We start from the raw sequence: 21731 nt of genomic DNA on the forward strand, positions 1-21731 counted from the left end.
GCCCCTCTTCCATGGGGGGCTTTGAACGCAAAGGATGCCATTGTCAACACTTTTCCCCCATAATGGAAAGCTCTGCCTTTTACTGCAGGCAGGTCCAACCCGAGCTCCAGATCCCCTTCTCCCTGGTAACTATCCAAAAGCTGCACATGCAGAAGGATCTCTGTTTTGTCAGCAGCCACAGTCCCTATAATGGGCTTGTCATAAAAATAAAGGGAAGGGTACCCACCTGTCTGTATACAATGCTATAAAATCCCTCCTGGCCAGAGGCAAAACCCTTTCACCTGTAAAGGGTTAAGAAGCTAAGATAACCTCGCTGGCACCTGACCAAAATGACCAATGAGGAGACAAGATACTTTCAAATCTGGGGTGGGGGGGAACAAAGGGTCTGTCTGTCTGTGTGATGCTTTTGCCAGGAACAGATCAGGAATGCAGTCTCAGAAACTCTGTTAAGTTAGTCAGTAATCTAGCTAGAAATGCGTTAGATTTCCTTTTGTTTAATGGCTGGTAAAATAAGCTGTGCTGAATGGAATGGATATTCCTGTTTTTGTGTCTTTTTGTAACTTAAGGTTTTGCCTAGAAGGATTCTCTATGTTTTGAATCTGATTACCCTGTAAGGCATTTACCATCCTGATTTTACAGAGGTGATTCTTTTACCTTTTCTTGAATTAAAATTCTTCTTTTAAGAACCTGATTGCTTTTTCATTGTTCTTAAGATCCAAGGGTTTGGGTCTGTGTTCACCTGTACAAAGGAGGTGTAGGGCTTGGGGGGATATTTTGGGGGAAGACGTCTCCAAGTGGGCTCTTTCCCTGTTCTGTGTTTAACACGCTTGGTGGTGGCAGCATAGGGTTCAAGGACAAGGCAAAGTTTGTACCTTGGGGAATTATTTTAACCTAAGCTGGTAAGAAAAAGCTTTGGGGGTCTTTTATGCAGGTCCCCACATCCGTGCCCTAGAGTTCAGAGTGGGGAAGGAACCTTGACATGGTGGCAGAGGGTGGGATCATTTTGAGATTATTTTGAGATCATTTGAACCAGAAGCACTGCAGGATTTTAACAGGTTTTGTAAAAGGTGATTGCAGCTGTAGATTCTGTCTCTCTGCCTGGGGGACAGAGCAGCAGGCATAACAAAGGGATTCTTCTTTTCTGAGCTGGAGTTTTCTCTAACTAAAGGCAGGGTACTTAACCTCCTGCAGGGAAATTCACAAGTTTTTCACAGACCTGAAAAGGTTTTTTTTTTTAGCTAAGAGCAGCTAGAGGGTTTTCTATTTGCCTGGAGACAGAGCTGTTAGGGTTTTTTTTTAAAGGATTTTTCTGTAGGCTGAGAATAGTTATCAGAGAACATAGGTATCACATTACAGCACAGCACTGTAAGACACTGTATGCAGGTGGTTACCCTTCCCTTTATTTTTATGACAGGGCTGGTCGACTGAACCTGTCCTTTTCCCCCCACAAAGTTTGGGGTATCCAAACTTTGGCTCTAGAGGGTAGCCTGGCATTTAAGACACTGCACTGGGACCAGGAGATCTGGGCATTCAGAATAGACACTCTTATTCCAGAACAAGAGTGTCCACACCTTGTGTTAATCAGGAAGAGTTATTCTGGAATAACTCTCCATGTAGAAAGAAAAGGAGTACTTGTGGCACCTTAGAGACTAACAAATTTATTTGAGCATAAGCTTTCGTGAGTTACAGCTCACTTCATCGGATGCAAAGATGTAGCTCACGAAAGCTTATGCTCAAATAAATTTGTTAGTCTCTAAGGTGCCACAAGTCCTCCTGTTCTTTTTGCGAATACAGACTAACATGGCTGCTACTCTGAAATCTCCATGTAGACAAGCCCTAAGTTTCTCTGTGCTTCAGATCCCCACCTGTAAAATGGGTGTTTTATTACTTTGTCTGTCCTGCCTATTTGGACTGTTAGCTCTCCAGGGCAGGGACTGTCTTTCACCAAGCATATGTGCGGCACCAAGCAAAGAGGACCAGATCTCAGCTGAGGCCTCTCAAAGTTACTTTAGTTCAAATAATCATGAACCCAAGCCTGGCTTTATGATTTTTTTTTTCAAACGTCCCTTTTGCTGTTTGCTATGATCCGCCCCTGCTCAAAGAGCATTCACTGCTACATCTACTTTAATACAGGGGCTGGAGAAGATTTTGCCCAGATCAATTCAGATGAGAAAAGTGATTTGGACCCAATTTAATGCAGATGATGCAGCCATCCAGATGAGCTGCACTGGGACAGCTCTGCTGTATCACTGAAAGGCCCAAGATCAGCCTGTGCACAGGAGGTCAGGCTATGATCGGGTACCAAGAGCTCTCACCTGCCGAGCCAACCAGCAGTTCGCAAGTTTAAATCCCTCTCCAGGGTCATCTGCTCACGACAGCTGTGCAGTCTACACGGGGCCTGATTCTGATCTAAGCTTGGTGTAACTCCAGTGGCAATCTGCTGGTTTTACACCGGAGTACGTGGAATTAGAACATGGCCTGTTGGCTGATGAGGGCATTTACAGATTGAGCTAGTCACTAGGCGGCCCAGCCTCACGTTGCTCCCTGCTCCCTGGCAAGGGGCTGAAGAGTGCTTGCTGAAGGAGATGAAGCATTGCAGGCAGCTAGCTCTGAATGCTGGAGAATCTATCTGCCAAATGACACTTGGTAAATGCAACAGGATAGAAAAATACCTAGCATGACCCAGGATTGCGCCCAGAGGTTATTGTAAGTGGTGGGAGGTCATGGGAGATGGAATCAGTCTCCAAACCTAGTCCATATCTCTGGTCCAGCCGAGAATGTGCCTCACATACCCTCTGTAGGGGCCAAATGCTGGGGGGCCATTGGCCCCTGGAATACTTATTGAGCCAATGGAGCTGCAGGGGCTCAGCCTCTCTCTGGGTTCGGCCCTACCTCTGTAGCTAGGAGCCATTGCATGGCACAGCTGGTTTACAGGGAGGGAGTGGGGCAAAAGGGAAGGAGTGTTGTCTAGTGGTTAAAGCAGGGGATGGGAAATCAGGACTCCTGAGTCCTATTCCTGGCTCTACCACTGATTCACTGGGGTAACATGAATTAATGTTGGCCAAGAGCTTCGAGAAGACTGCCTAGAAGTCCTGCAGAAAGGGATCTGGGGGCTATAGTGGACCACAAGCTAAATATGAGTCAACAGTGTAATACTAATGCAAAAAAAGTGAACATCATCTGGGCTGTATGGAAGCAAGACGCGAGAAGTAATTCTTCTGCTCTACTCCGCACTGATAAGGCCTCAGCTGGAGTATTGTGTCCAGTTTTGGGCGCCACATTTCAGGAAAGATGTGGACAAAATGGAGAAAATCCAGAGGAGAGCAACAAAAAGGTCTAGAAAACATGTCCTATGAGGGAAGATTGAAAAAACTGGGTTTGTTTAGTCTGGAGAAGAAAAGGCTGAGAGGGTACGATAACAGTTTTCAAGTACATTAAAGGTTGTTATAAGGAGGAGGGAGAAAAATTGTTCTTGTTAACCTCTTAGGATAGGACAAGAAGCAATGGTCTTAAATTGCAGCAAGGGAGGTTTAGGTTGGACATTAGGAAAAACTTCCTGTCAGGGTAGTTAATCACGGGAATAAACTGCCTAGGGAGGTTGTGGAATATCCGTCATGGGAGGTTTTTAAGAACAGGTAAGACAAACATTTGTCAGGGATGGTCTAGTTATTACACAGTCCTGTGTTGAGTGCAGGGAATTGGACTAGATGACCTCTTGAAGTCCTTCCAGTCCTACGATTCCATGATTCTGTGAAACCCTTGGAAAAAAAGCCCCAGAGAAGAGCAGAGGATTTGTTCTTACTACCAGCTCCAGACCCTCTGAAACACACCCACCCTCTCATTCAGCCAGGCTCTTGCATGCTCATTGCCAACAAGCAGCTAGCACTGAGTGAGGCCTCAGAGTCCAGCTGCCTGTTCACACTGTGGCTGAGGCTCTGGCAGGCCCATTTTCACTGAGAGAGGAAGCAGGGAGCAGCTGTGTTGCCCTTCTGCTGACATGAAGAGTGACAGTCACGGGGCTGCTTGAGAAACCAGATGCCCCATACACATGTCCTCAAAATGTCAGCTGTCGTCAGCCTTCTGGAGCCATCCCTGATGTGTTCTCCACAGCGAGTTACAGAGAAAGGCTGCTGACCCGGGGAGTGCCCATTCCAGCCTGGGCATGACCTGGTCCTGGCACTGCTGGCCAAGGTCCTGATCCTGCTGGATGCTGAGCACAGCCTGAGAAGGGTTGAGTAGCTGATGGCATTCTGCCTCTGCTGGGATCAAGCCCAGACTCTGAGCGAGGGAGGTAGGGTGAACAGATGTCCTGATTTTATAGGGACAGTCCTGATTTTTGTGTCTTTTTCTCACATAGGCACCTATTACCCCCCACCTCCTGCTCCGATTTTTGACACTTGCTATCTGGTCAGCCTAGAGGGAGGCTAAGGTAGGTACAGAGGCCTGCCTCAGCCCTGCTCTGGGGATCCTCTCCCTGATGGCTGGTGGTGATGAGGAGCTAAACCCACACCCCGGCTTCCCTGGCACCTCTTCTCTGCCTCCACACCAGCAGAGCAATAAACGCCATCTATCAAGGCACAGATTGTTTTTCTATTACCCACAAGCCCCTGCAAAATGCCACCAATCCCTTTAGTCTGTGAAGGGCTGTGTGCCTCACAGAAGGGACTGGTGCAGATGTTACCCTGAAAGCTCCAAGGTCCCTTCCAATAATAATGCCTTCAATAAACCAAGAGCCAGCGTACTCCTTTCCCACCCCACCCCTTCCGCCTCGTCGGTACGATAGGCCAAGCCACTCTCGGTTAAGCTCTCTGCCAGCTCCCAGAGCGCTCATGTCGAGCTAAATCTGGAGCGACACCGCATAGGCCAGCCGCGGCAGCGAGAAGAGATTCGCCTACGCTCAGAAGGCCCCACGGCAGGGCAAGGAGACTGACAGGGGCAGGGTTTAATCAGGGCTTGTTGCTGTGAGGAGGCAGAGATCAAAGGAGCCAGGGGGCAGGGAGGGAGAAATGAGCTTCCTTCTCTTAAAACCACGTCTCATCCAAAGAAAACCACACGTCCGGATATTGGAACGTCAAGCAAATAAAAAACCCAAACAAACCCATAACAAATAAACCCTGGAGACATCCCTGGGTGATTCTGGAGCGAAATTAAAAGGGCGCAAACTACAAAGGGTCATTGTAACTGGCTCTAAGGTTAGCTTCAGCTGCTCCCCATCTTCATAGTGCCTCCTGCCTTACCTTGCTGTACACAGAGATGGCTTTTTAGGGAAGGTCTCTGATGCAAGGGACACCAGCTGATACTGGCCCAGGCTTTTCTCAGAGAGTTTGGCATCGATTCCTTCCTACTACTGGGTCCCTCTCCCCATGATTTGCTCACTTTTACCTTTGCACGGACACACACCATCCATAGCCTCACAAGCACTAGTGCCCTCATTTTCAAAGATGCTGGGCTCCTCCAGCTTCCATGGGATCCCTGGGGTTTGTGGGTTCCTGGCACTTCTGAAAATCAGGCCAGATGACCTCATTTTCAGAGATGTTGAGCATTCACAGCTCCCACTGACTTCAGCTGTACTGTGTTCGTGGCTTCTGAAACCCCAGGTGCTACTGAACAAATTCTCCTCTCACTTACGCGTGTAACACCACCGGCTGGTGGAGCTGCTCCCAATTTACACCAGGGTAAGTGACAGCAGAACCAGGCCATTAAGTCCTGGTGGGTCTCTTGGCTGCAGAGGGCTGGCTATGCTGCTCCTGAATTGGCCAGAGGGGGAATAGGGTGTTGCTAGAGTGACAACAGGGTGTTCCCAGTCCCTGCTGCCCCAGTGTGCTTAATTTATCTTCCACCCCCTGGCATGGCAGCTAGGTGACCCACATCATTAATATCGGAATGCAGTGTGGGGCCTTGTGTGCAGTAGGAATCGGTGACAATTCCTAGATAATGAGTGTCCATATAACAGAAACTATCCCTGTCACTAACTGTTTCAGCAGAGCCTGAGGACCACCTGGATCTTGAAGAATCAATGCTCCTCTCCCCGCTGCAGGTTAGATTTGAGGCCCACTAGGCAGGCAGGCTTGCTTGGGCGGCTGATGCTCTGCCTGTTAAACAGGAGACTCCAATCTCCAGAGCTGTCCCGTAGCCCTCTTCCCAGCGGCAATACTCACATTGACGTGTTCCTTCCCACCGTGCTTGGCCCGGATCTGAGGGTTCTGGATAAGGTCCAGGTGAGTTCCCCACACGGCTATGGGGGTGTTTCCACTACAGAACAGAAAGAAGGAACAACCAGAATTACCTGTTATCGAGGCCCAGAACTGAATGTTACCATGATGGGTGATCTGCGAATCCCTTGGACAGACAGGCAGAGAGGGGCTTCCACACCCCTGGTCTGGGATGTGATGCCCCATCTATCAGGTCCAAGCATTCACACAAGCATTTCTGCTGCCATGTCACATTGCAAACCCCCGTCTGATTTGCTGTGAGTCCCATGTACTCCCCTGCGAGTTGAGCTCCTGTGGCTTGGGTTCTTTCTCACTACGGGTATTAGCTGCATCTCTCCATGGTGCATCTTGTTCTGTTGTTTCTGTGACAGGGGACTCAAACTGCTTTGAACATGCTGGTGCTCTCTGGTGCTCTCCTTCTCAGACCTGTCACCTGCTTTACATTCACTTACTAAATATTTAGTGCAAAGTGCATGAATGAGTTTATTGTACCCTCGTGGGCACAGTGATCTCTGGAGATTGATGGGAGAATCGAAGGGTATCTCTATATAGCGGCTGGCAGGTGTCATTCCCAGTGCGGAGAGACATACCCGCACAAGTGGAGACGTTGCTGTGACACGGGCAGTGGCTCGGGCTAGTCGCCCCAGTATAAACCCACCTAAACCCCTAGGAATGTAACCAGACCAGCCACCACTGGCCACCATGGCCACACTGCTCTTTTGAGGTGCTAGCTTGAGCAGAGCTAGCGTGTGTACGTCTACCCGTCTCCCGGCTGCTGTGCAGACATGCCCTAAGAGAGAGGCTCCAGCCGCAGCATTCAGTTTGAATCCATGGCTTTGGTCCATCCCATTAGAGAGAGGAGGCAATCTGCAAAATGTGTAAGGTGGTGTTCACCCTACACCAGCCCTGAAAGCTGAGGAAAGGGCCTATTAGTGTGTTTTAGGCTGGAGAAGCAACCTCTGATTGGAAGAGGAACCTCAGCTGATCAGAGCACTAACAGGCCACAGCCTCAGGCATGCACAGAAGCACACTTCTCCCTGGTCCCACCACCTTCTACCAAGGCTTTACTTCTGTGGCTGATAACAACCAGGTCCACCTTCCGCCCCTCTGACTGGCTTGGTCCTTCTTTCCACCCCTTCCCCTCTGTCTTGCTGACATCTTCATTCAGCCCTCCTCATCTTCCCCTTCTTGTCCCCAGGCTTTAGGACAACAGGATTTTCCCCAGCCAGAATCCCTGACCATCCCGCTTGGCAGTAGCTCAGAGCACAGTCACCCTGGGCCATGGGAGGGTGAACAGTGTCTCTGGTTTTAGAAGTGAATGGGGACACCAGTAGCTTTGTATAGATTTCTCCAGCAGTCCCTAGCCTGGCCCGCTGCGGTGAGAGCTCTCTGCCTGACATTAGATAGCCATCTCAATCTCTCTCTTCCTTTATTGTATGTGCTGAGAAATGGAAGCGAAGACACAATGGGATGTTGAGGACACGACACTGCATTAGCTGGAGAGATGATGCCTGTCTCTACAGCTCCAACTCCTTACTCTCCCCATCCCACCTCTCGCTCTGGGCTTGGCTGGGCACATCTCGCCTTTGGCAGATAGGGGTGCTGCTGACAGCTTGTGTGTCAGATAATGCTGGGGCATGGGATTTTTCTCAAGTGGACCCCTGACTGTTCAGGAGCCTTGATAATGTGTTCTTTACACTTCAGAGCCAACTGATGCTAAACGTAACTCAAATCAACCCCAGACAGTCTGTTTTAATGTCGCCTTGTAAAATTCTATTCCCCCCGCATGAGTAATTTTTTTTTGGACGTGTAAGTCAAATAAGATCCGTTTGTTTCTATTATTGCCATGAAAAATGGCAGGTGAGCGGAATTTGTGCCTGGCCTGATACATTTTCATGATGACTTTGCAAGGCTGGTGTAATGACACTCATTCAGCCTTCAGAGTTCTTAACCCAGAAGTCAGGGACAAGTTGAAGAAAGACCCATAAGTTGCTGTGATGAAGCGTATTGTATGATAAAACTCTCTCATCTGGCACCCTGCCCTCTAGCAGTGGCCAATACCTGCTGCTTAGAAGGTGACCTTTCCCCTGCCAAGAATGTAAAACTATACTAGAGGCAAGAAGGAAAATTCTTCCCTGACCTTGGCAGTTGATCAACTTACGGCCTCAAGCATGGAGGTCAATTAAACCATTCTTGATTTACATCAAAGAGCTGCACATGTCACCACTTGCCATACAATGATCCAGCCCTTTCTGACAGCCCTGCTTTGCTACTTGCCTCAACAACTGCCAGTAGCAGAGAGTTCCACAGGTTAGCTCCACACTAGGAAAAGAGATGCTGAGATACAGTGCTAATGCAGGATGTTCTGTCCTGTCCCCCTTCACTCTTCTCCAAGGCTTTGACCTCAAGAAGAGGCTCAGAAGTGGAACTGAAGGCAGAACTGAAGTGCGCTGTATGCGTTGTATTAGATTGCCACACTTGCTGGCAATGTGCCTGACTCAAGGTCAAACTGAGCAGTGGATAGTGAGGCCAAGTGGTTAGAACAGCAGCGGTCAGGCCTAGCAGTCAGGCTGGGGACCAGAGCCAGGGTCGAGCCGGAATCAAGAACAGGGCTGGAACGAGGCCGGGGCAGGAGCAGGCTGGAGCAGGAGCAGTGTGTAAGAACCTCCAAGCGGCGGGGGATACTCCTGGCAAGGCAGTGACGTTGAGCAGACTGGAGTGGCTGCTCTCAATGGGAACCCATATCCCTGGCCTTGGGAACTCCTGGTTAGACCTAAGCCTGTGGATTGGCTGAGCCCTGGCAGATAGATGTGCAAGCTCTGGCTGAGGGATAACTCATCAGATCAGCGGCGCTAACCTGGGGGGGCTCAACGAGCACTCCTCAGGTTTAGAGGTGACTCATTACACTCAAGCCATTGCTGTTCATCTCCACCGAATGAACACTGGTGATTCCCTCCTACCTAGCCACTTAAAACAGCAAGGGGCGGAGGGACTAACTGGTCAGCGAGAGATGCATACTCCCATCTGTCCATGCTACCCAGCTGGCAGCTGAAAAAGCAATCAGTCCACAGGTTTAAATTTCTTTCAATAGCAATGGAGCACTGGACAGTTCAGGGGAATGGGCACTGGGACAGGGGGTCTCTCCGCTCTGCTATTCCAGTGCAGAGCCTCCACACAGCTCAGCCAACGCACCTCAAGCTTCATCTGCAACACCTTCTGCTAGTCCAGGGGTCACCTACCCATAACCGCCAATCAGCTTGGACTGTATAATGATTCTGTGAGGAGAACTAATATCCTAAAGACACCAGGATCAGCCCCACCAAACTCACTCTAGCTCAGCTCTGCATCACCACTTCCAATCCAGCTCTGGCTGGGCGCAACCAACAATGGGATGCGTGCTTGGGGGTGCATATGAATGGAAGAAGGGGACTCAGTCCAGGCCCTAGTGGACCGGGTGCGCCACCATCACAAAACTCCAGAGGTGACACCCTGGTTGGCAACCGCAGCAGTAACTGCCAGGTCTAGATGGGCCAAGAGCAGATGCTGTTCCTGGCTCTCCATTAAGCACAGAGAATCCCATTTCACATCACAACTCGACTCATACTAACTAGCCCTCTTGTTGGCAGCTTCAGCAGAGAAACCCAGGAGCAAACAGGCCCTGGAGAGCAAACTCCCCTTTCACTTGTGGCCAGGGCATCGGCAGGGTGGAGGAAGCTGCCTGCACTGTCACTTTCCTGTGAATAATGGAGGGATTCAGTGTCCAGCACTGTCAATCCAGCGCCTTTCACCAGCACTAAACTCGCTTTCACTGAGGAAGAGAGTAAAGCTCTTTCTCATTTCAGCGATAACCTGAGCTCTGTGACTAAGAACCCCCGAGAATGGAAAATCCAGACACTAAAGCCGCAAGCCCAATGTGGAAAGATTCAATCTGGTGAAATTGGTAAATTCCCCCACCGTAATTAAAGTCATTAATTGATTTGTGAAAACATCTTCTGGATGGGAGCTGAACCGGGGTATTTACAAGACGCGACCTAATCCCCGGATACTCCAGTCACTCCAGGTTGACAGGGGAGCTGAGAGCTGTGATGGATGGATGAGAGGAGACTCATATTTCTTATTTGGTATCATTTAAAGCATATACTAGAGCATTTAATGACCAATTTCTCTCTTCACTGGGCCAGCCTCGCAGGCTTGTGACAGTATTTATCTAAGGCTTTGCTTCCTTCCATACTCAGGGCCAAATTCTCCTCTCAGCTACTCTTCTCAGTGCAACCTTGCTGGAGCAAATGGGGTTGCATCAGTGGAACTAAGGGGAAAATCTGGGCTTGGCACAGGTCAGGGCCATTAGAATGTGGACCTTGTTGGGCAGGGGCCATGTTTTTCTTTGTGTCTGTGCCTCACAATGGGGTTCTAGGGTTGCTGGGTGCTACGAAAAAACAAATATTAAAATAGTAACAACAGGGTATGGAGCAACTCGGAACTAAGTGACCAGTGTGGTGTGTACCTCTCAGTCCTGGAGGAAATTAGTGAGGGTTCCAATGGGTGTGAGGTTTGGTTAGGATGAGGGATCAGTAATAGCGAGGCATCTCCACGCTATCTGAACCTTCTGAGTCTGTAGACATGGGGTGGAGATCTAACAAGAGATCCCGCCAGGCCATAAATAGCCTTCCCATGGAACTCCGTCACTTTCAATTTAGAAAGCAACTGGAGCAAGTGCAGGAAAGCAGTGGAAATTAAAGGGCTTGTCTATGATGGGGTAACACGCACTAGGAGGGTGTGATTTCTAAAGTGCACCAATGTGTTCTGCATTAATTGGCCTGTGTAGACACTGTTGGTGTGCACTGAAGATTCCCTAGTGTGATTTAACGGAGCACAGTTTCAAACAACACGATGTTAAAGCACACGAGGGAACCTTTAGAGCTCACTGGCAAGGTCTGAATGGACCAATTAATGTGCAACACGTTTGTGCACTTGAGAAATCACACCCCTGTAGAGCACATTACTCTATGGTGTAGAAAAGCCCCAAAAGGAAGTAATGTGGCCCAAACTTGCTCAAACCCCATTCAGAAAGGAGCAGTTCAAGTTCTGGAGGCTTTTTATTTTGTCTGAATGGGTTCAGCCAAACCCAGCCAGGATCATGAAATTCTCCACTGAGATCCTCTGGGAGATACATCAGCATGAGTCTAGCCAGCCACAGGGGAAAGTGGAAGAGTCTGCAACAGAAGAGAATCCAATCCTTTTCCCCTACCACTTATGGGGAAAATCCTGGAGTTGGGAGGCAATCCTGGAGTTGGGAGGCAAAATCCTGGATTTGGAGGTGGCGGGGGGGGTTGGCATAGAAATGGAGGGTGCAACTCTCCAGTCCTCAGTACTGGGGCAAAAATCTCTAACCTCAAACAGGAGATCCCCTTGTAATTAAAACAATTGCCATGGTACTCCCAAGACATGCATTCGGCAAAGGTTCATGTGTAGATTTTGCTTCATTAAGCAGGGAAGTTGTCCCCTGCTAGAGGAGATGCAGAAGGCTTGTTAGATGCAAGCACTGCACAAAGGCCCCTTGCAGCTCCTGGAAGGAACACAGCTACCATCCGAAGTCATCAGCAAACTCTGCCTAGTCAATGGAAGATCTTCCATGTGTATGTGCACACACAGACACAACATACAATGTGCTTTGCGAGCCACCCCGCTGAAGAGCACTATATACAGTGTAAGGCATCATCACTAGGGCTTAGTCCTTTGAGCACCCTCTGCTCCCATTAGGCTCTTTGGCTCTGATTTGGCAAAGTACATGCTCAGGACCCACTGAAGTCAAGGTCACATCACCGAAGTCCCACTGAAAAGTGCATGGCTGAACTGGGGTCTTAATCAGCAGGAGAAGCCCACACACCTGGATCCAGCTGTGCAACAGAGAACAACGGGAGTCAGGGACAGAGGAAATGGTGGCTGTATTAGTACCTGATAATGCTCCACTCTGGCTCAATCCTCAGGATGGTGGGGTCCTCCATGTACTCAAACTGCAACTCCTGATGTATCTTGGCTTTGTCCACCCTCACGGACACCTTCACCTTATCAAAGCCGTCGTCCGAGGCTGTGGTGTTACAGACAATGTGCTTCGTGGACCTCCTGTGAGCGGAATGAAGCAAAAATCAACCAGGCATAAACAGTGTGAGCAGGACAATGTCACCATTAAAGGGCTCTGCCACCAACCCTGCTTTCCAGTCCCCATTCCGTGCTTTGTAACCAACCCATTCCTAACCTGGGGAACTCCCTGCTGTGGACTTTGTGGAATAGAATAACACGTGTACCTGAAAAAAAAATTAGCATCTACATTCATACTAGCTAGGATCACACTGAAAGGGCTCTCAGTGCTCAAGCCTCAGGGCATAAACAGAACCTGAGCTGGGGTCTAAGAGATTTTTCCGTCCAGGGACAGCCCTGCATGATTAAGAGCCTGAGTGTTTGATTTCTTCCTTCAAAGCATCAGCAGTGACCACTGTCATAAGAAAGGCCATGGGTTAGTTCTGCATCAGCTTTCTCATCTGTGATATGGGATGACACCACCCACTTCACAGGGGGACCGTTGGGTTCAGCTAACTAATGTTCACAGTGCATTTTGGGATCTTGGGACAGAAGGTGAAAATGCACTGAGAGGTATTTTATTTTAATTAGAGAGGAGCCGGAACCAAAACCCTAGTTTGTGGCAAGGTTCAAACCCCGATTCAGGTCTGAATTTTTCAGTTGGCCTCTCCTTCTGTAATGGGTGGAGCAAAGATCCAAGGTCCTACTGCTTTTGATTTTCAGGAATTAGTGATCTGTGACTCAGTCTCATCTCTAATTACAACCATAGGAGGATCAAACTGAGCTCATTGTTACCTGCATGCTTCACCTCTGCTCCCTTTCTATCCTCCAGCCTCCCCTCAGCCGTCCTCACACAGTGTCTGTCTACAGGCTCCACTGCTCCTTGAACACTCACTGTTCACTCTTCTTCAAGCACTGCTGATGCACATGTGAAGGCCTAAATCACGGGCTGTTACCACGTGACCATAAATTACAGACGTCAGGTCACCACACGCCCATGAATGACTCATAGGGTTTGACTCATAGTGACAGCCCAGGAGACTGAAGTCTTGTAACCCCAGAAGAGATGCAGCGTGGCCCATGGTAGCTGTGAAATTTCCTCCTCCATCACCTTGCCAATGTGCCTCAACCCTGCAATGGGAAGGCCTCCTTTGAGATGGGAGAGGCCTTCAGTCTCAAGCCCTGCTTAGAGTTTGGCCTCTCTGGGAACCACTGGTTGATAATTGCTACATTAGTGTTGATCATGGTGATGGTAGGTTTTGTGTTGTAGATGCCACTAAGACCTGAACTTGGACTCCTTTTCAGGTGGATTAACGAACACCCAGTAGAGGACACTGACTCTCGGTCACCACCATCCTGGAGTGGAATTGAACTGCTGATCTAGAGCTGAAAAATTCTGTGCCCTGGTCTCCAGCTGAGCCATCCATTTCACCATCTTGCAAGATTACTTATAGAAATGAGAGAGTTGTTTTAATACTTAGAATCAATGTTTTTTTCCCCTGTTAAGGCAGGGATGTGGGATGGAATCTTTTGCACTGTACACCCACACTGACTAGCAAAGCACGGGTCCCGTGGAGAATGGTAATGAAATTTAACCAGGGACCATGGAAAATGTCCATCAAATACTAATCAAAACAGTGAAATGAATCCTGTCTTCCCACCCAGGGACATGCACAATAAGGATCCCCTAATGGACTGCAGAACAGAACTGACACACAACAAGAGATGTGCTTGTGTGTATATAAGAGAGAAACTATAATGGGCAAGCCAACTGTGATGTATATCTGTTTCACACCATTATAATACGGTCCTCAGGGTGCTTAGGGAAGGTCTAGCCAGTCTTTGGTTTCATGCTCCCTCCCTTTTGAGCTACGCCTTTCATGGATATTTTTACTTTTAATGTAAACTGTGCCTTCATGATTTTGGCACTTAGAGATGCAAGGGGGAGGGAGTGTCAGTACTGCCCTGTCCAGCAGTCACAGTCACGCCACTTCCCCTAACAGCTCTGCCAATGCAGATCAGACCTGACCAGTAACACTCCCTGCTATTCCAGTCAGAAGACTCCAAATGTCTCAGCCGTGTACCTCAACTCTCCTCTGCAGTACCCCCTGCTAGTCCAGTTGTCACCTATTCATGAGCTGTGACCCCACCCCAATCATCTCAGCTTGTATGGTGATTAGGTGAGGAGAACTAATATCCTGTAGGGACCGGGATGAGACCCAATGAGCTCCCTTTCATTTTGGGAAGGTGCCGGAGCACTGTAACCATTTTGGGAAGGTGCCGGAGCACTGTAACCACGTTCTACATGCTCAGCCCAGCACCAAGGACAGTGGACAGACAGAGGAGGCTATTTCATAGCCTGGTGCCACAACATTCCCATCAGAAAACTGCGCCAGCCACATCTCTCCGTTCACAGCTCCCTGCCCCTGGCACGTGCTGCAGGGAAGGATTACGTGCACACCTGTAAAAGAGACAGGGCTGCCGCCCAAATGTCACCACAACGTTGCTGCCAGCATTCAGGTTGGTGCCTGTAATGGTCACCTGTGTGCCCCCCGACACTGGACCCCGCTTTGGCTTCAGGTCAGAGAGAGTCAGAGTCTGTGGAGAGAAAGGGTCACATTGAGAATGTATTGGGGGTATGTTTGCCGGTCGGTACCAGGAGGAATGGGGTGTCTTTAGTATTTGCCTTATTCTATTGGGCTGGTAAGCAACAGAGGCTATGAGCCTTAGCGATCATGATCCTATTGGTTTATCTTGTCTTGTCTCTTATCTTTTTCTCCTTGAAACTGGGTCAAATGTTCCAGCTGCTCATAAACGTTCAATGATTTCAAAAGGGAGTTGCAGGCATGGAGTGATCACAGCAAAGGACCCCAGATCTCCCTTGCCCTTCAGAGAAAGCTCAGAAGTAACTGTGCTATGATACAGCCATGCCTGAGGAAGCCAAGCCATTCAGATCCTGCACTGGCTGAATGGATCTGAAGCGGCACTGCACATGTGTTATACCGACCGCATGAAGAATTCCGACAGAGTTTAACAGAGACAAAAACAATAGAGAAATTACTCTACAACCTTGTTGATGTTAATAGCAAATGAGCTCCTTTCTATAGGTTTTCAAAGCCAAGGTATAGACTGTGACAGAGGATAACAACCCTGCTATGGAATTCTATGGGGGGGCTGAACATTCTGTGGAAAGCTGACCACTCTCTAGTCAATTACACAGGACTTTCCCATAAGGCAAAAAGGAAAGGGAGGGTGGCCTTGTGCATAGGGGCTCTGAAGATCTGGGTTCAACACTTGGCTCTGTCATAGACTTGCTGTGTGATCCCTGAGTAAGTCACTGGATCTTTCTGTGCCTCAGTTACTCATGCGTTAAATGAGGGTAATAATACTACCTGTCTTATCTATTTAGATTGTAAGAGCTTTGGGGCAGGAACTATCTGGGACTGGGTGTATCTACAATGCCTGGCACAACAAAGCATTGATCTGCATGTGCTACCCTAACACAACTGATAGCGGAAGGTGGTACTTCCAAATCATCATTTCATTTAGTTCGTGCTCATTTTCTTTTTCTTTTTTGTTTTTGTTTTTGAGCTGCTCTTCAAAATACACCCAGATGCTGGACAAATGTATCTGAGAAGATTCCTTAACTTCCAAGAGAAAATGAACTCCCCCCACCCCTCCAATCAAGATACAATAATCATACTCCGAAGGTACAGATTACACTGATACCAAAACAGAGAGAGGAAGCATCCATTTTCAGGGAGAAATTTGAAGTTACAGTTTATTCTTTCATTAGCATTTTAATAGAAAAACTTTTCACTCACTCCCAAGTGAAAAGCTACTATCTGCATTTCAATGAAGATTTTTTTTTCTTTTTAAGAATGATAGCACAAAAACTTGAAGCTCTCCCCAGTTCCTCTGAATAAGCAGGGTACAATACATTATCATATTCCTGAGCTTCAGAGACCATTGATAAAATTGTATAAAACCACCCAACACACATACTGGTTCCCTCTTTCAGCCCCCCCATCACTGGCTAATCATTTTGAAACCACACTTGAAACACAACAGAAACCTTTCTGCTCCGCTTTCACTCCAAATTAAGTTAGCACTTAGAAAAGGGGCCAAACTGACAGCAGCCTGGGAGTCTGAAGTCTATCTACACAGCAGGGTAAGCTTCCTGCTTTCCTGCTCTCATGGGATCATCCTTTGGTGAGATGCAGGTGCAATCACCATGTCCCACTGATTGATTCCTTAGCCTCTCACTCAAGACTGCTGGCCAGGGTGCAAATTAGTGCTGACTATGAAGTTGCTAGCTTTGATGCAGTTTCCTGTCTAGTAGGATTTGGACTGAGAATCACTAACTCATTCCACATAAGCCACTGAACAGCCATTGGATTTTGGCTACTTTTAATCACTAACAATCCCAGTGAAATTTGCCTCAGTGTCCTAAAGGTGACAGGCTCCATATCCCTGTCCCAATCTCCTGGGGCATCTTTCTCCTCCTCTGCTGAGTTTTATATGAAACCTATCCAAATGACTTCACTAGCGTGCATTCAATGGTCCTCAGCAAAATGGAATCCCAACCAAGATGCCCTGATGCAGAGGGTCACTGAGTTTTTGGAGGTATTATCAGAAGATTTGTGACACAGGGTATTTGCACGAAAAATCAGACTCCAGACTCTTTACCATTTCCTTATTGGCAAAACGCAACAGAAAACGCAAGGAGGATTAGTGGAGCTGTTACAGGCTGAGTGGATGGATAGAAAGGAGGTGTCCAATCTATCTTCCACAAACAGTGTGTATCATTCCATTGGTGCTTTCGTCCTCTCTTCCCTTTATTTCCTTCTTTTGATCCCCTGCTTCCCCACCCTGCCATTGGCGCAATCTGCACTTACTGATGCTGCCACCCAGTGTGTCCTACTCCAGAGCCTCCCTTCTCTGCCTGCTACCTCCATGCCTGACCTGGGGCCATCTTTCTCCCAACCCCTCCTGCTCCCGTGGCAGCTTCCCCCCCTTGATCACTCAGCATCGCTTTTCCCTTGCAGCTGCAAGTATGTGAAATCCCTCTGAAGCCTTGCAAGGCATGTCATGATGTGTACGTAACATACCCATCTCTCTGGGACTGGGGCTAAGCAGAGCCAGGACTACGACTTGCTGATGAGGAAGTGATGAATACGGGAGAAGGCATCAGATGGGTGGGCTAGAGAGCAGCGGTTTTCCCTGTCTAGCACAACGGTATGGAGGTATTCAGAAAAGAAAGCCCTGCTGACGTTAGACTCAGGCACGGATGGAGGAACTGGCAGGCAAGAAGGCAACAGCCAGTGGAAGAAGCTGTTGCAAATGGACACAGATGATCAAAATGGAACAGTAATTGCAAGAGTAGGAAAGGTAACAAGCTAAAGGTTAATGTGTTGGAAAGAGCCCCCTGTCTGTCTGCCTGATGGGAACTCTCTGTCTAGGCACTTCTCTGTCCCCATCACCGTAGGTAGCTTTTGAATAGCACTGGGAGAGCTAGAGGTTAACAAAACATCCCTAGCAGAATGTGAAAACGGTGGCTATTTATATTTCACTACCAATGCCCGTTCCAGTGAAAAATGATGCTCAGGTGCATTCAAGCCCGAACCAGCCCCTCTGAGGTGAAGCCAGCTCTCTTTGGGAATGAAGACAGCATCTCATTGAAAACACATCGAGATCGGCTGGCTTCATGTGTGCATGTGCATGGACACAAAAAGGGCCGAGTAAGCCCAGCACACCCTAGCCAGGGGCCTTAGCAGGTCTCTTACCCAAGCAGTGCATGATGGAAGCAAGGGCAGATGGAGGGAGGGGGAGTTGACTGATCACAGACAGACAAAGGCACAGCGAGATTGATTTCCTTCTCACATCAGTTTTATACCAGTGTCACTCCACTGACTTCAGTGGCATTACTCCTAATTTACACTGATGTAACCAAGAGCAGAGTCAGGCCCAGAGCCTCCTTGTTTGCCTCGCACACCTTATCGCAGGCTGATGCCCTGGACAGGAAGTACAACAAATCCATTTGCTTGCTGCTACCCACCTTAAAACAGCAGGATAACCTTGCCCTGTCCAGGTGGACACTCGAATACAAAGTTCACTCCAGATAAAACCCAAAGAACAGCCTTTTGTTGCGGTGACAGCAGGAATCCTGCACATCCCCTTCTTCTGAGGCTCTTCATTGCAGAAATTAGGGATGGCAAAAGACCCCATCATGCTTGAACATATGGGCCCAGGACAATGGATAGAGGCAGTCTCAGAGCTGAGATTATTATAACTCAGGAGCTCCTGGCTCCCAGCCCTAGACTCTGACCACATCTCTTTTGGCCAAGGAGAGTCAGACCAGTTCTTCCCCAGTCGCCCCTGAGGTTCAACAGAGCCAGGTGTGCATCCCCCCTTGGCTCAGGAATTTGGGCCAGTTCTTCCCCCATCATCCCTGAGGTTCAACAGAGCCAGGTGTGCGTCCCCCCTTGGCTCAGGAGAGTCGGACCAGCTCTTCCCCCATCACCCCTCAGGCCCAGCAGAGTTTGACCATCTCCCTACACCAGGGCAAACATTTTGGCCCGAGGGCCACATTGGGGTTGCAAAACTGTATGGAGGGCCGGGTAGGGAAAGCTGTGCCTCCCCAAACAGCCGGCCCCCCCATCCGCCCCCTCCCACTTCCCGCCCCCTGACTGCTCCCCTCCCGACCCATCCAACCCCCCCTGCTCCTTGTCCCCTGACTGCCCCCTCCCAGGCCTCCCCCGCCCCATCCAACCTCCATTGCTCCCTGTCCCCTGACTGCCCCAACCCCTATCTACACCCCCACCCCTGACAGGCCCCCCGGGACTCCCACGTCTTTCCAATCCCCCTCATTCCCTGTCCCCTCACTGCCCCCCAGAACCTCCGCCCCATCCAACCACCCCCTGACAGGCCCCCTGGGACTCCCACACCTATCAAGCGCCCCCTGCTCCCTGCCCCCTGGGACCCTCCGGCCTCCTTACCATGCCGCTCAGAGCAGCATGTCTGCTAGTCGCGCCACCCGGCCGGAGCCAGACATGCAGCCACACTGCCCTGCAGGAGCACGCAGCCCCGCTGCCCAGAGCGCTGCCCATGCGGCAGTGTGGCTGCGGGGAGGGGGCATAGCGGGGGAGGGGCTGGGGGCCAGCCTCCCCGGCGGGGAGCTCAAGGGCCGGGCAGGATGGTCCCGTGGGCTGGATATGGCCTGCAGGACGTGGTTTGCCCACCTCTGCCCTATACGCTGCCCCTCAGGTCCAGGAGAGCTGGGCCAGCTCTTCCCCTTCCCCAATACCCCTCAGGCTCAGGGCTAATCACTAGTTCTCCTAAGGATTTCGTGGTAGGTGGGAGGAAGGTCTCACTGCATCAAAATAGTCTGAATACCAAGGTTCTTGTGTTTTAAGCCAGGCCCATCCATCTATTCCCACCCCATCATCTCCAAGTGCTTGCTATGGTGCCTGGAACAGGAACAAGAGGGCAGCCATGATGAGATGAAGAATATTTGGGTTGGGATAGCAAAGCTTCTGAGGATGGCAGTTGCCTGGATCACACACTGAGTTTACTGCAGGCAACGATCCTCGCCCATTCCCTATTGGTTCCCCAGGATAGTCTCCATGGCTTCAGGGATGGCGTTTCCTCAGTTTCCTTTGGGAGACTGTTCTATAGTGCAATGTATCTCACCATTAGGATTTCTAGTTCATCAGCCTAAACTATCCTCCAGATCACAGACTGCTTCCCCTAACGCACCCGGAAGGCACCAGGCACCACTTGCTACAGCTGCTGTGCCCTATAGGAACACCAGCCAATGACATGTAGATTTCTAGTGGGAAGGAACGGTCATGCAGGCTGCATATAGGCCCTGCTGCTGGGGTGGAGGGGAAGGGGGAAGAAGGAGCACAGAAGAAGGTGAGAGAAAATGATGGACCGACTCCATTCCCATTCAAGATCAATGGAAAGACTTTAACTGATCTAAATGGCAGTTGGATGGGACCTTAGTCCTTCTGATCCCAGGGGATGCTCTGTTATGGGGCTTACCATAAAGTAGTAGAGCTGGGAGGACCTGGCCATGAACTCAGGCTTACACTCGGCCACGCAGATCTCCACAAATCCGGCGTGCTGGCTGGGTTTGGCCTCTCCCATCTCGCACACTATCCTGCATGGAAAGCATAAAGGAGAGGGCAAGGGGTTCGGTCAGTTTACGCTGGCACAACAGACCTGTCTCTGCCAAGCCCGCAACCCTGGGGACAGACCCTGTTCACTCCCTGCTGCTTGCCAGCGCTGGACCCAAAGGAACCTCTGGGGAAAGCTGTTCACTAATTAGGTGTGTCTCTGGACCCTTTGGCCAGATCCTCAGCAGGTGTAGATCAGCAAAGCTCCACCGAAAGCCATAGAACTAGGATAATTTACACCCACTGAGGATCTGGCCAGCTAGACTCTCCCCTCTCCTCTTACCAATTCATTTGCTAGTACAGCACAGCTGTAGCACTCACCTTTGAGATCGGCTGTGGGTTCCAATCCCACATCAGCTCTTGGTGGCCACTGCAGTGCAAACTCAGTTCTCAGTGCTTCTGTCTTGAAGATGGGACCTTAAGCTCAGCTCTCTTCTACCCATCGCTGGTGTCTGTCAACCCAGGTGGGGCACAGATCCCAGGAGTAGGGGACAATCCACATGCCCTTACTCAACAAAACCGGGGGTGGGGGTGGGGCACGGGAGCTCCTGCTGGGTGCCTGAACAGTGAAGACCACAACAGACTCACTGCCACACCATAGTCTAATGCAGTGCTTTGGGAATGACTTTGTGATAGCTGGAGTAGGAGACGAGCTACGCATTACCCAACCTCCTGTTCCCGGTCTGTTTGTGCGGGGTTTGTCTGCACAAAGAACACATTCAATTACTGGCTTCTCCTGGCTTCCTGGGGGCTCTGACTCCTCTCGCGGAGCTAAGGGGGGCAGAAAAGGCTATTACTGAGTACATTGTTTCACAATCCAGTACATGTGCGACTTACTGCTCTGCCGGGATATATCCTTCCACCAGCGGTTTGCACTCCACTCCAGCCACTTTGACATGAGATGCAATGTCCCGGAACTCCAGTCCCAGATTCTCCCCCCGGATTGTCACTTTGGTTCCTCCTTCCCGAGGGCCCGTCACCGGGATGATCTGAAGAAAAAAGGCAAGAGCAAACAGATAAACACACCAGCATATCAAAGGCCACCAAGGCAGGAGGAATATGAGCCTCTCATAGACTATCGTAGGCTCACATCACCCTGAATGGCTCCCTCACAAATACATCCGCGTTGTTGCGTCTCGCTTCTGGTCCCAAACACACGGTTTCGAAAATTCCACCCCATGTGATACATCCTGTTGCCTCTCCTATGTGAGTAACACTGCACCATGCCAGCTCTGCATGTGGCCTATGAAGGGATACTTGG

General features: G+C 49.6%; 1 protein-coding gene across 1 annotated transcript in view; it reads right to left on the reverse strand.

Annotated features, from left to right (window-relative positions):
- The window catches only part of PLXNA4 (plexin A4), a 600205-nt gene that overhangs the window by 86917 nt on the left and 491557 nt on the right, over nt 1-21731 (reverse strand). Inside the window, exons 12-16 of the mRNA XM_038372558.2 lie at nt 21308-21459; nt 20337-20454; nt 14752-14888; nt 12168-12335; nt 6159-6252 (exon numbers count right to left, since the gene is read on the reverse strand). Of these exons, the coding sequence (XP_038228486.1) occupies nt 6159-6252; nt 12168-12335; nt 14752-14888; nt 20337-20454; nt 21308-21459 (669 nt within the window). The remainder of the gene's footprint in view (nt 1-6158; nt 6253-12167; nt 12336-14751; nt 14889-20336; nt 20455-21307; nt 21460-21731) is intronic.

This window comes from Dermochelys coriacea, chromosome 1 (assembly GCF_009764565.3).
Source record: "Dermochelys coriacea isolate rDerCor1 chromosome 1, rDerCor1.pri.v4, whole genome shotgun sequence".
In the NCBI taxonomy this organism is placed as follows: Eukaryota; Metazoa; Chordata; order Testudines; family Dermochelyidae; genus Dermochelys; species Dermochelys coriacea.